We start from the raw sequence: 15,010 nt of genomic DNA, 5'->3' as shown, positions 1-15,010 counted from the left end.
ATGAAATTAAAGACCTTTCTGTTGGGTTATTCCTCCTACTCCATTGAAGAGCACCTTTACAGAAACTAAGAAATTAAAAATTTTAGGCTACTTAGAATTAGAACATTAATAGAGTAGTCTTTTAGAATTCTGTTAAAACTGCATTTAAATTAAATATATGTTTTTTTTTTTAAATTTCTTTCCACATCCCACTATCCATGGGATCAGTGGAATACAACTAATGTAAATGTAAAATGTAAATGTAACTGCAATAGATTCATTCAATATTCACAGCATTTCACATTTATCACACCTAACAAAATTTTGTTTCAGTTATTTCTGTCATATTTATCATTGAGACTATCGGCCTGACAACATAGGGCAGTAGCAAGCACAGCAGCTTCACATAAGTTAACAAGCCAAGTATAGAATCTTCTTGACCAAACATTCTATGTTCACATATGTTTGGTGCTTTCTATTGAAAATGCAGTGAAATTTTTCATGTATTATTGTTGCTTGTTGGCAGATATGTATAACATAACTAGTAGATATTTCTAAAATGTCTTCAGTTTAGATTATGTACTTACAGTATCAACTATCCATAAAATTGATTCCCTAACAGCTTCTCCTGATTCACCCATCATTTCCCATATTTCATTTACAATTTTTGGAAGTGATTCAATATGTTCCCTGTGAAAAGAAATAGAAAAAAGAATAGAGGTTTTTTTCCACCAATAATTAAATATGATTTCAACTTATATTCACTCTATGGCATCTGTACCACATCCATATTTCATTTTATAAACTGGAGTGGACATCACTTCTTATAATAGCTAAAAATTTGATAAAACTAACTAAAAACTTCATAACTGTAATAAAGGTGGGATAATAATTCTTATTAATTGCAAAAATGAGTGGTGCACTAGTTTATATCTATCGTTAGCTGGGTTGGGGGAGAGGGGGTGGGGTGGGGGAATCACCTTCAAATTAAAAATGAAACACTAAGTTATAAACAAAAGACAATGGAAAAAACTTTATCAGAATTATAAAGGCAATAGCACTGATAAATCACTTCATTTATTGTGTAATTTATAAGTAATTGTAGTCACAGTGTTGACAGAAACTACTTCATGTTTTAGGCTTTTATATTACCAAAAAGATATCATTAAAATTTAAATAAATACTCTGTCAGTGGTCTCTACTGTAGAACCAGTAAACAGTGTGTAGCTCAAGGTGCTTCCTGAATTGATCTCAACCTCTATTGAGCTCTACATATCGCCCAACCAGTCCAATATTTATTTCAAAATTTTCACTCAAATATTTTCTTGTAATGTTCAAGTATAATCCATTGTGGTCTATGTGCCAAGTAAATCTGTTGCTTCAGCAAAGATTGCTTGTTCCCATGGAACATAAATGTTGAAAAATCTGCCCACAATGCACTCCATTTATGCTGACAATAGGGTTCGTATTGACTGTTGGCCATTGCGCAAAAGCATTACCTCAAAGCCACAAGCTCTCTTTGCACTGGCTTAAAGCTAGCTAGGACACGTTTCCCTCCTAATATTTTCTGGACTCTAATTCCATAATGATTAACTTTCAGTTTTAAGGCAATATCTCTCTGCCCTACCATGAGTAGCTGGGAACTTGCAAACCAACCGGGGTGCACACAGTTGTACTCTGTATATAGAATAAACTTACTTTTTATTCATAAAAATCTATGTCTTGTGTTTAACATCCCCTAAAGACAGCCACACATTGACTATCTTGAGCAGATGCACTCTGCATCTACACTGAACTGCAGCATGAATTAACCTATACCTCAGCTATAAAATGTTTGATAGAATTTTCTAATATTCTACTGTGCATATTCTGGACAGTATTGTGACAATTCCTATATCATGTAAATATTGAAATCAATGATAATAAATGAAATGGAAGATGGACGACCTTACAAGAAATTAGCTAATGCTTGCTTCTCGACAATCTGCCCCCCCCCCCCCCCCCTTCCAATTTGTGTAGGGCACAATACAAGTCCATTATTAACATGTACTATTAATGTAGGAAGAAAATACAATATAACTTCATCTCTAAGACATACTAAAGAAACTGAGTAATGGCACAACCAAGACTGATATATATGTGATTGTCCTGATAACATACAAGTATGCTGACTAAATATGAATGACACTGTAAAAGTGAGAGTCATATAAAGAAAAGTGTCAAAAAATCTTAATTTCACTGAATATATTGCTACATAAGAGAATTAAACTGAGGCACAAGAGCTTGCAAGCATGACATCCCCATCTGTTATCAAGCCAACATTTGAAAAGAAAAACACACTTACTATTATAATATTCTAAAATTATATATATTAATATAAATGTTTGCAAGTCTTTTCCAAAGGTATTTGTCTGGAATGTAGCACTGTTTGGAAATGGAAAGTGGTTGTTAAACGCTTCATGCAAGAAAAGAATAGATGATGCCATGCTATAGGGGAATGCTGAGGGTTAGATGGGTAGACTGGCTAACTAATAAGCAGCCACAGAATAAAATTTGGAAAAAAATGGAATTTATGTCACAACTTAACTAAAAGACAGGGTTAGTTGATAGAATACATCTTACGGTATAAAGCAATCATCAATTTGGCAACTGAAGGAAGTGTGTAGGGAGAGGGACGCCAGTGTTTGACTATAGTAACCAGGGATGTAGACTCATTGTTGTTATACAAAAATGAAATGGCTTGTGAAGGACAGACTAGCATAGATAGCTGTATCAAACCAGACTTTGGACAGAAGATCAAAACTACAGCATGTGAAGAGACATTAAAAATGATGTAGACAGAAAATAGCTGTTTCACTTTAGGGCAACACCAAAATGTATTTGAATCCCTGCTCCTGCTCAGTATAATACTTGCAATGATCATCTTCATCATTGTACTGGGTTCTTTTTTGGTCATAATTATGTGCTTTAAACACTTTTAAATAGACAGATTACAGAGGATGACTTCAGAAACTTGCATTTGTCATGTAGTCTTCAAGTTTGAGACTGTACACTCAAATTACTGACGGCAAACAATAAAGATAAAACACAATACTTGCAACTCAGTAATGAATAAGGTCTTGCCATACTATTAGCAATAATGCACAGGGGTAAATTAATAAATGAAATACAATATTCTAAATTCTTAGGTGTTTATATAGGTGGGTTCATTGATCTAGGAGAAGGGGACGAAACAGTGAGGTCATTAGTCCCATCGGATTAGGGAAAAATGGGGAAGGAAGCTAGCCATGCCCTTTTAAAAGAAACATCCAACCATTTGCTTGAAGCGATTTAGGGATATCACGGAAAACCTAAATCAGGATGGCCGGATGCAGGTTTGAACCATCATCCTCCTGAATGAGAGTCTAGTGTGCTAACCACTGTGCCACCTCACTTGATAGGTGTTTATATTGATAAGAACCTGAACTAGAAGTGACATGTTACAGATCTTCTTAGACATCTTATTTCTGCAACTTTTGCATGACATGTAACACCACATTTTGGAGATAAAAATGGGAAAAAACTTTACTTTCTTTTCTATTTTCCAACTCACCACTGAAGAAAGAAGTGTTTCTTGCACAGAGCTTTTAATAAGGATAATGTTTAGTGTCTACTCTCAAACCTCTTATAACCAGCTTTCTGAAGAGTTCAACATACTGACAACAGCCACAAAGTACATTTACTCAATCATGAAGTTGGTTTCCAACACACAATCACAGTTTGAAATCATCAGTAACATTCATAAATATAACACAAGGAGGATAAATAATTTATACTATCCACCACTCAGCCTTAGTGTGGCACAGAAAGGAGTGAGAGATCCAGCCATCAAAACATTTCACCACCAACTCACTGATATAAAGAATGAAATGGATAATAAAGTTAACTGCAGTCACATATTATGATCCCTGTAACATGTAAATAACTAATTAGCTGAATAATTACCTAATAATATGAATGGAAATCCTCTTCTAAAGCATATGTTTGAATATGGTGTCAAATGAGAAATACATATATGATAAAAGAGAAACATCATCTCCCTCAGAGCAAATTCTTCGCTCTAACACAGTTTAATTTTTAGGTTTCCAAATTCATTTCAGTATCACTGGCACAAGACAACAAGCATAATTTTGGTTCCTTATCTCTTTCATTAATGACATTTATTTTGTCATGAGTGGTATGATATTATCTCTGACACATTCACTCATTCATTGCATTCTGTTGATTCCATCATGATTGATGTTGAATAAGTCAAATTTTACTTTAACCAAGAAAATTATGTTTTAATAAATGGACTGCTAATTAATTACTGCCATAATTAGTCTGCTTACACATGTAATTATACATCAAGAAACTTTAATTACATAGTGACACTGAAAAATAAAATTAATAAGTTACATATTTCAACTAACTTAGCTTTTAATTGCAAAGAAATGTAGAAAGGATAAAATTTGTACCAAGAATTGGATGTTCTATGTTACATTTCGTTTTACGAGTCACTACGAATACCTGTGATCAGAATGAATGGATGAAAGAAAATTCATTTGATTGATGATTGTGTCAACTAAAATTGTATTATATCTTGATATACAGAAAATGTGTCTTCCACAACTATGTCTTTTGACTAGTTCCTTGATATGATACACTAAGAAGCATTCCTCAATGTCTGAGGATTAACTACATCAGGAAAAAGTGTCTGGATTTTTTCCTGATTACCAAGCATGTTTCTGTCATTCACTTCATCAGTAAAGTTGAGCTAGTAACTCTTTAAACATTATTTGGATGCTGGTTGCTGAATGACGCAACAAGCCACAAAAATTTTGGAAAGCTTTCTTTTACTGTCATAACCAGTTTTGGACCACCATTCCCATCTTCAGATGGCTAATAATTTTCACTACACAGATGTTTTGATCAACAGCAGTCATCTGCTTCAGACTGCACAAGTATATGTTCCATTAGATGGCAATTTGGTTTGTCTTCTACTGGAATGTATGTAAGTGAAAACATGTTTTGCAGCATGTATATAAAAAATGCAAGCACTTCAGCATATCTTTATTAATGAAACAATTGATACAGTGGCACTAAGCACTCAAATATTCTTGTGCAGTGTGGAGCAGATGACATACTATTGATCAAAACATCTGTGTAATGAAAATTATTAGCCATCAGAAGATGGGCATGGTAGCCCGAAACTGGTTGTATCGCTAAAATACAAGATTTAAAAGTATTTGTGGCTGTCTGTGTCATTCACCAACTATCATTAACAGGTGTGGACTTCACAATATCCAACATGGATAAAATAACATTGTTTGGGTAATTCTAAGTTCGAAAGCAAACCACAGCAGTTGTTAACAAAGGCACTTTATTCGAAGAGAAACAACTGAATTTGCTGATGCCCAGGATGAAGGCTGTGCTGTGGTGTTGCTAGATCTACAGGACTTCATCAGTAAGATGATGCCACAAAAGATCCACTGCTTTACCAAGGAAGACAATGAAAATGAAAATCACTACTGTACTCAACAGCAGATTATTTACATGGGAAATCACACAAAAAACATTTCATTTTTGTTATGAAGTCTGCCCATCCTCCATTTCCCAACAAGATTTATTCTATCAAAAATTCATAAATTGGCCTATTACAAGTGACATGTGGACTACAATATGTCACATATCTCAGCAACTCACAACAATGTTGAGCACTCTGGTCTAGGGGGCTAAGGAAGTAGCTATACTGAAAGTTAAACAGGTATCTTATGAAACTAACAAGAGCTCTGTTCTGGTAACACCAATATTTTATTAACTTTATATGTAGCTTCTCTTTTTAATTTTTCAATCACATTTTTTTTAACAACTGGCATTTGTCAGCCTACACATAATTATTATTCAATGATCAGGTATTTAAACAGACTTATTGTGTAGCTATGGACAGTCTATTGCCCCCCTTTGTCACCAACATTGTTATAGAAGATTTGGACGGAGGAGACCTGGGGTCTGTGGAACTGATTCATACTTGTGAAAACATCTTTGCCGTATGATATCATAATACTGAGATGCAGAGAGACTTTGTGCACATTTTGCTCCACCTAAACTCTCTGCCCCCAATATTGCATTTGCTATGGAGATCCAAAAGTATGGTTGCTTCCCCTCTTTCACATGCTGTTGAGGAGAAAAGCTGCTGATAAGTTGGCTCATGGTATTTATAGGAACCACACACATTTACATCAGCAACTGCCAGTTCAACACAATGATAGAGGGTGTTCCAAATTTTGTTTTATGGGTCATATACCTGTAAGCTTCTCATTTGAAGTGCACTATGTAAAGAACATATTTCACCAGAATGTTTACAATCAGCAGAAAATTAGATGCACTCTGTGATGTGAATACATAAAAATTCCAGAAACTGAAAGGACAAGGGGAGATGCTCCCTATAAAATAATTTTTTTGGCCTATAAAGGGAACTGTTCAGTTGAAATTGGTTCTGCTTAGTGAGAATACTATTAAAAAGGTGTTTTTCTTGAAGAACAGTTCCACACTCAGTTGTATTATTGATGACAGAGGCCTCCACAAGGCTATGTTTACTGTGTTCCATGAAACTGTAGCTTGTAATATATAGTTTTAACCACCAAGACTGCAAAATATGACTGTAGTGAACATAAATTATGCCCTTGTTTACAACAGCCAAGCAGGTTTGTAATAGCAGAGAACTGCCTCATTCCTTGTCCTCATGTTACTAAGACAATGTCTTGAGGGAATCAGTTTGGATTAAATTGCAGCATAACTTCACAAACAGCAAAGAAGGGGTGTTAGCTAGATGTGTGTGTAACCTGGCTCTTAGAGGAAACACCATGGGGATTAAGTGGGCACCACAGTGATGCCATAAAAATATCTACAGTTATGTCTGGTTTTAGTTGTTGACAACTGTCATTTATTCTAATTACAGGTATGTTACATTCTCTTTGATAGTCTGCACTAATGTGGCCCTGCTCACCCTTGATTAAATTCATGAAACACCAACTGTATCCTATGCAGTTCATGACTTGCAAATAGCAGGAGATTTGCCAAATGAAATATCAATTCCATTTTTATGTTTATACACACTGGAATCCAGGGAACTTATTAAACTTTCCAGAATTACTTTCTCACAATCATAATCATAAAACTTTTTTCTGATTACTCTTTTGTGAACAGTAACTAATGAGAAGCCTCACTTAGGAAACAAAAATCAAAATGAGTGTGATTATTCAACAGCTGCAAATAACTGAGTTGTTTACATTTCAAATTCAACTTACAGCAGTTACATGCATTCTCTTAGTTTATTGTGAGATTTGTAACAACTTACCTAATGGACAATTTATCAATTATGTACTGAAAATAATTGAAAATATCTTTAATGTAGAATTCATTTGCATTGTAGGAGTTGTTAAGGAACACTTTAAACTCTTCAAAATCGTCATTTACAGCTCTCAGTGACCTGAAACAGATAAGCTTATTGAAAAATATTTAGCACCACTGTTTATTTCTGTCAATTTGTGTGTGAAAATAGTGGATTACTTTGCACCCTTTATGTGTCCTATAATAATGTAATGAATAAGTGTAAATAAAATCAGTGTGGTGTGCCCTCAATGAGTGCATGCTGTAACAGAGCCATTAAAAATCAATTTACCTACAATATAATCTACAGTATTACAGTATCTTATTGGAACATATACTATTTATTGACACTTGAACCTAATCCGAAGGCAGCAGGGGATAAAATAAGTAGAAAGACAAGGATTAGTAGTGTTGCTGACAACATTGCAATTCTGTAAGAGCCAGCAAATACTTTGGAAAAACAGTTGAACAGAATGGATAATGCCTTGAAAAGAGATTAAAAGATGAAGTTTAATCACATTATATCAGCTGATGACAATGTAATTAGATTAGGAAGTGAGAAACTAAAAAGAGTAAATTGTTAGATATTTGGGCAGTAAAATAACTGATGGCTGAAGAAGACAAAATATAAAATGCAGACAGAGAATAGCAAGAATGTCATTTATGCAAAAGAGGAATTTTATAGCATCTAATATAAATGTGAATATTGGGCCTTTTTTCTGAAGGTATTTGTCTGGAGTGTAGCTTTGAACATAAATGAAAGGTAGATGTCTATCATTTCAGACAAGAAGAGAATAGGAGCTTTTGAAATGTAGTGCCATAGAAGAATGTTGAAAATTAGATGGGTAAGTCAAATAACTAATGAGGAAGTACTGAATCAAACTAAAGAAGAAATACATTCATGGCACATTTTGACTTAAAGAAAGAAACAATTGATAGGACACAACTTAAGGCATCAAGTAATAGTCAATTTGGTAATGAATGGATGTGTGGGATGTAAAAATTCTAGAATGTGACACAGGCATGAATAGAGTAGGCAAGTCCAAATGGGTGTCACTTTCAGCAGTTATTTAAGAGATGAAGAGGCTTGTGCAGGATAGGCTAGCATGAAGAGCTGCATCAAACCAGTCTACAGACTGAACACCACAGCAACAAGAGCTACTACTACCAATACTACTACTACTATGACCACTGCTCCTGAAGGGAGTTCAATGAAGAGTTATGCAGTTTAGTCTAGAGATGTGACTTTAATGCAGCTGTTACAAAGGAGCAGGAAAAGACAAAGAAAAAACAATTCTGAGTGGTCAACAGATTAAGGAATTTTACTCTTCAGAAATGAAGTAGTAAAACACAAAACTGTTAAGTAATATTTATAACTGACCTTAGTCAAACATTAGTTTCTGTTTTCAACAAGAAAAACTGATCACAATGGACAAATTAAGAGAGCATTCTTTAACAACTAGAACAGCACAACCTTATGATAAAAAACCATAAATTTGTTGAAAGCATAGATTGGTGTATTATTGAGATAAAACACACATCTTATTTTTCCATTTCTCTATTTCTTAACATTTTCCCCCAGGTGATTTAGAAAATCATCTTTGACTCTTCACTTATTTTGGAGGATCTTTATATTTGTGCAATGCCATTTCCATTACAATCTAAATACATTTTATTTATTTTATTATCATTACTGTCTTTGAATTACTGTGCACCTACATGGTCATAGTGAATACTATTATGGTATACAAAGAGTGTGTACATATGCCCAGATCGTTTGGTTATTTCTTTCAGCATCATAAGTGGAAATTAAAATCCTGTCTCCCAAAATAATTGTTTTGAGAATTTCAATGATTTAAATTGCTTGTAGCTACAGTTTGAATACATTATTTATTGCTTTTGTCTGTAGCCATTCATCAACAGTCATGAGTCAACTTTGGTGATAACATGTTGACCATATCACTTTCTGTCAACAATTCACAACCTCTTATACTCATCACCATGGATACTTCACATACGTATCACCCCACAAAACAACTGAGAGTGAATTACTTTAATGAACTTTGTTTTTAATTGCTATCAACCACAGGCTGATTACACTGAAATAAAGAAATCAGTTAAATCATTTGAGTTTCATTCTTAGCCTTGTTCCAAAATCTATTCATTTTTTATGAATAAATAACTGTTTATCTCAGTCTCAGATGCTGATACAAACATGCAGGTCATCATTCTAACACATCAAAGGGATTAAATAAAGCTTTTTACAAATGTCTCCACCAGTAACCACTTAAAAACACAGGACATCTTTACTGATCGTGAATCAACAAGGTCATTACCTGGTGCATTATTACAGAAGTATTTTTGTTAGAGTGTATGAGAGAAGTACCTTTAACCCCATCAAAATCAGCTAATAGTCTAAAGTGGCACACATGAAATTATATCATAACAGAACTACAAAAGTTCCAGTAAATATAGGTCCACAAACAAGCCATGTATGTGATAATTGTGTACATGTGGCTATGAACTACCATTAACTTCAGTATGAAGTATTGCCATTTTTAATACAAATGCATTTGAAATTTAAAGTTTCTGCCCATGTCCCCATCTAAATTGGCTCAGATATCAACCATAATCTATCTTAACAAGAAATTTAATACAGTTTTTTTTCAGAACTCCCTACATCTTCTTATAAATCTTGACAAGATTGTACAGCTCACTGCCCTGGTTCTCCAACTATATCAAAAGAGTGCTACACACTTCACTTTATGAGATGGGGCAGGAAAAAAATCCAGGTGATTGTGTTTATGTGATCTTAGAAGACAAGGTAAAGTTTTTGCTTGAACTGTCCATGTTGGATCACACTGGGGCATCAGATATCTTCTTACATCAGTAGCAAAATGTGACAGTGCCCAATCACACATGACCCACTTTCCCCAATCATGGGCCATGGATGAAATTTTATCCCAATTATACGGAGATATAAAAAGGTATACATTTCTACTAACATGGGCAATATTGTGTACTAAGTCAGTGGTGCCTCATAACCACACATATGAAATTATCATTTGCGTTTATTATCACATACTTACATCCATGTCATATTTTGCTGTTAATTTTTATACGTCCTGTATACGCATAGGCAACGGAATTTGAGACACAGTTCTAATAGCATATAGTACCCCTGTTTACACTAATGATGACAATGATATGTCACTGCATAGACTCCACAAGACAGCAACAGCATTAGAAAGCGATCCTGGTCCATGGCTGCTCAACAGCCTCCACAGTTTACGGGCATTGGTTGGAGATGGTCACAAGTCCCACACACCTCACTTGATGGAGTCTCACATACAATGGGTAAGACTGTTGTCAATGACACACAGCATCCTCATCTCTGTAAATATTTCTCAAGTCGTTTTGACAGATTATGAGAGAGATGGACTGGTGCAATATCTTGCTCAAGTTGTAGGTGTAGGATGCTATAGTTAAATGACTGCACATGACTGTACCGATCAGTAGGTCCCTCCACTGTTCACTGGTGAAATATTGTGGCAGATATATCAAAGGCCACATTACAACCCTACAAACGTCATTAAACATTAAAATACCTCTACCAACTTCACAAACAGTGTCTTGTTGATAAGCAGTATGCACTGTCCCATACAGTTTTTACTATACCTGTACCTCATCATTGTAACTTATCCTTGAGATAACCTTTTCCCTACTTTGAGCATCCAGTAGTATTTTTCCTGTATGTATGTGTGACCTTACTTACATGGGATGCTCAGTGAGCAGCAGTACAAGCAGGGAGGGGGGAGGGGGTGGATTCTGTATCCAACAGGAAGTAGGTGATTCTGGATGCCATGGCAGTTCACTGATTGTAGTTATCTGGAATCAAAATGGTGAGTAATGATAAGCATTATGGTTTATCCATAGTTGATTTGTCATCAACACATTTTTGTTGACTCTGGTGGAAGTGGTTTTCCCAGAGTTGAAATACTTGTGCCACACCTTTGACATGACATCACATTGAAACGCCAGTTTTTGCAAGGGAATGGAGTGTTCCTATGTGATGTGCTGAAATATTCCTTTTGTCATGATGATAGAAACACTCTCACTCCAATGCAGCATCTATCCCAAATTCAACTGGTTGTTAGTGTGAGTGTACAGTAATTTGTATTTACTTTTGTACAGAAGTTTACTGGAGAAGTGAGAAAAGATTATGAAGGCATTTTAAGGCACTAACTAAATTACAACCTATTTGTTATAAGACACCTTAGTTATTCATTTTTCTATAGAAAAAGTGAGTGAAGGCACAAAAGTAATTATTGTGTAATTCTGATATTCTTTCCTATAAATTACAAGATAGTAATGTTCCCAATAAACACAATGCAACTATGTGAATTCAAAGTACAAATGAAAATGTGTTGAGTACATACCTTAAATCATATATGAAGTTTTCTAAATATGGTTCGGCACTATCCCAAACACCTTTTAGTGCTTCATGAGTCTCAGATCTTATATATTTTCTCCAGTAATCAATTGTTTCATTTATACCTTCATGAAAGGTTCGGAAGCAGTATTCAACACCTTTCTGAAATGGAAAAATAGTTGGAAACTGTAGTGTGTATGACTTTATGATTATATAACAATATGTTTGTTATACTTTCCAGTGTTGCTGTATACTCAACATCTGCAAACAAAACAAGGAACTAAAGCAATTTGATCCAATTTTATTTGGTTGTAGTAAACATACTTAAACAATGCTAACTCCTTACTGACGAGGTTGCAAACAGCAGAACATGTAAAATATTTTGGAAATGCACTGTGCATCCAGCATTCAGTTACTGATGTTACTAAGTCTGTTGTCACTTATGTGAAGAATTATATGTGCTTATGTGCTTGTGCTTCACTAGAAAGCAGTCAATTAAAATGATACCATAGACAATCACCTCACTGCCATATACAGGTATCCAATTTTGGTCATAGCATTAGCTGCTGGCACTGCCAGTTCTTTGTTTCCTGGTGGGTACTATCTTTATTGATGTCAGGCCTTAAGTAACACTGAGACATAATTCCACATTTGCACAAATTGTATTCTGCTCTCCTGAATTAATACACTTTATTCTATGTGAATTTCCATGCAGTATGTTGTAAAAAACCTAAATAGTTTAATTTCAGTTATTTACCAGATCCACAGATCATGATTACAATCTCTCCCCATGATATGAAGTTAGTCAGCTTTACAATTACAATACACTTTCTCAGAGAAAAAAAGTCACTATCTCCTGATTCTTTAGATGATTGCCTTAATCTATCTTTTTTTCTTAATACGTAATTCTACAAAAGAGAAGGAGTTTTCAAACGGATATATTTTCAATTTTTGTTTGAAGTTAATATTATCTAACAAATTCTTTATATAACTGGATAGATGTCCAAGGTTTTTATAGCACAATGCTTCATTCCTTTCTGTTGCCAGATGTATTTATCTTCTTCTCATAATGCAGGTGTTTTGATTTCTGGATAACCTTCTTCAATATTTTGCAGTAATTTTTGTAATGAGCTATAATGCTAATATCAAAGGTGTCACTACATATCAGATAGAGATTTCTTTTTGTCTCACATGATATCTTCATCCCTTGTGTGATCCATGGTTTCTTATTAGACTTCTGATTGGTTTTAGTTACCTTCAGGGGAAAACAATTTTCAAATAAGGTGCTAACATTATTAATAAATGTTTTATATTTTTCATTTGTGTCTTGGATGCTGTAAAGATCCATCCAATTAATTTCTTTGAGCAATCTCCTAAATTATTCAATTTTTGACTGTTTTATTGGCCTTCTGTACTCATTTCTGATAGAAGTTTTACCCTGACAATTTTCAAAATTTAATGTTAGGTGTTGCATGTCATCGTCAGAGAGCCAATTTACTACTAGTTTTGTAATGTGGTTTAGCTGCCTAGAATTGTCTATAAAGTTATTATCAATGGCAGTCTTAGAACATTTGTATACCCTAGATGGGAAATTTACAGTAGAAATTAAATTGGATGACAATGTAACTAATTTCAATAACTGTTCATTGACAGTGTTTTTCAGGACATTTATATTAAAATCACCAGCAACCACTAGTTCTTTTTTTTAAATTTTAGATGAGATAATAAAGCTTCAAGGCTATTTATAAACAGGTTGAAATTTCCTCAAGGTGCTCTGTATATGGCTACTATTATAAAGGACCTATTATGAAGTTATTTCTCTGTTGCACATGCTTCTAAGTGCTGCTCTAAGCAAAATTTATCAATGTCAGTATTCTTAAATTTAAAACTGTTTTTAGCAAATGTGGCAACTCCTCCTTTCTCCATATTTTGTCTATAGAAGTAAGAGGCTAGCTTAAATTCTGTACAGTTTAACATATCTATACCAATGGTCACATGATGTTCAGAGAGACAGATTATATCAACTGGGTTTGATGACTAATTCATAAATGCACATAAGTAGTTCACTAAATTTAGTTCTAAGCCCTTGAATATTGTGATGCACTAAAGATAGTTGGCCTGTCACATGTACCGAGATGAAATTGGGCGGGAATAAAATTCCTGCTGATTGCTGTAAATTTTTTCACAACAGCTGTGTTTTCTGAAGCAATTGGCCAGGATTATGCTGTTTGATTTCTTTCTCAAACTGAAGGTTTGTTTCAATCTTTACTTCTATCAGAACTTGAGTTCAATCTGTCCTACCTATCCTAAAAAAGGTGGCGCTCCAACACCTATGACCACTGGTATATTACCACTCATGGCAGTGCCTCTCCCCTTACATTTCCTGCTATTAGCCCAGCCAGTTTACCCTTCCCTTTCCTGTTGAGGTGTAGGCCATGCCTAGTATAATCCCATCCACTGAGTGAATCAACAGGAGCCAAACCAAAATGTGACCCCGCACCAGACCTAAGTAGCCATTCAACTCCAAATTAACTCTCCCAACAGAAAGAGTTTAAATGAGGTCGGTTAAGGCGTCTCAGAACAGACACAAACTCAACACTGGTATGTCTCTTTGGTGATGCAATCTTTGCCAGGTCACACTCTATATTGTACCCAGGATCTCGGTCAATACTATTACCCAGCCCAACCACAATAACCATGGTGTCTTCCTTGGTAAAATCCTTACACAGTGAACTTAAATCCTCTGTCACCTGACCCAGACCAGCACTAGGTTTAAAAATTTTTTTGACCTGGTATTCTGATCCTAACTGGTCTTGCAAAAGTTGGCATACACCTCTGGCATGTGAACTACCTAACAACAAAACTTTCTTTCTCTTTGCTGACTTCCCTACATTCTTATTCAATTTTCTACTGAAAGTTTGTTGTGCCTTCTCTGCACCTACCTCTGCCTGAGGCTCATCAGTTTCTAACTGAAGCAACAGGTCAAACTTATTCTTCACATCACCACAAAGCTGTCTGACAAAGTTCTAGGTCTGTTCTACCTGTTGCCACTCCCCACCTCCCTTTACCCTTCTCCCTCCTCAACCTGTTCAGATCTTCCCTAGTCTGCTCTAACTGTGTCTGTAGGGCAGCAATTTTCCCCTCCTGTTCCACTATTTTCCTATCATTACTGCATATCCTACAGAACCA

General features: G+C 34.9%; 1 protein-coding gene across 1 annotated transcript in view; it reads right to left on the bottom strand.

Moving 5' to 3' along the window:
• Nucleotides 1–15,010, bottom strand: part of LOC126299332 (uncharacterized) — a 793,355-nt gene that overhangs the window by 183,809 nt on the left and 594,536 nt on the right. Inside the window, exons 55-57 of the mRNA XM_049991162.1 lie at nt 11,829–11,983; nt 7,358–7,489; nt 567–669 (exon numbers count right to left, since the gene is read on the bottom strand). Coding sequence (XP_049847119.1) covers nt 567–669; nt 7,358–7,489; nt 11,829–11,983 — 390 coding nt within the window. The remainder of the gene's footprint in view (nt 1–566; nt 670–7,357; nt 7,490–11,828; nt 11,984–15,010) is intronic.

The sequence above is a fragment of the Schistocerca gregaria genome, chromosome X (genome assembly GCF_023897955.1).
Source record: "Schistocerca gregaria isolate iqSchGreg1 chromosome X, iqSchGreg1.2, whole genome shotgun sequence".
NCBI lineage: Eukaryota > Metazoa > Arthropoda > Insecta > Orthoptera > Acrididae > Schistocerca > Schistocerca gregaria.
This window is presented reverse-complemented; position numbering and strand designations above follow the sequence as displayed.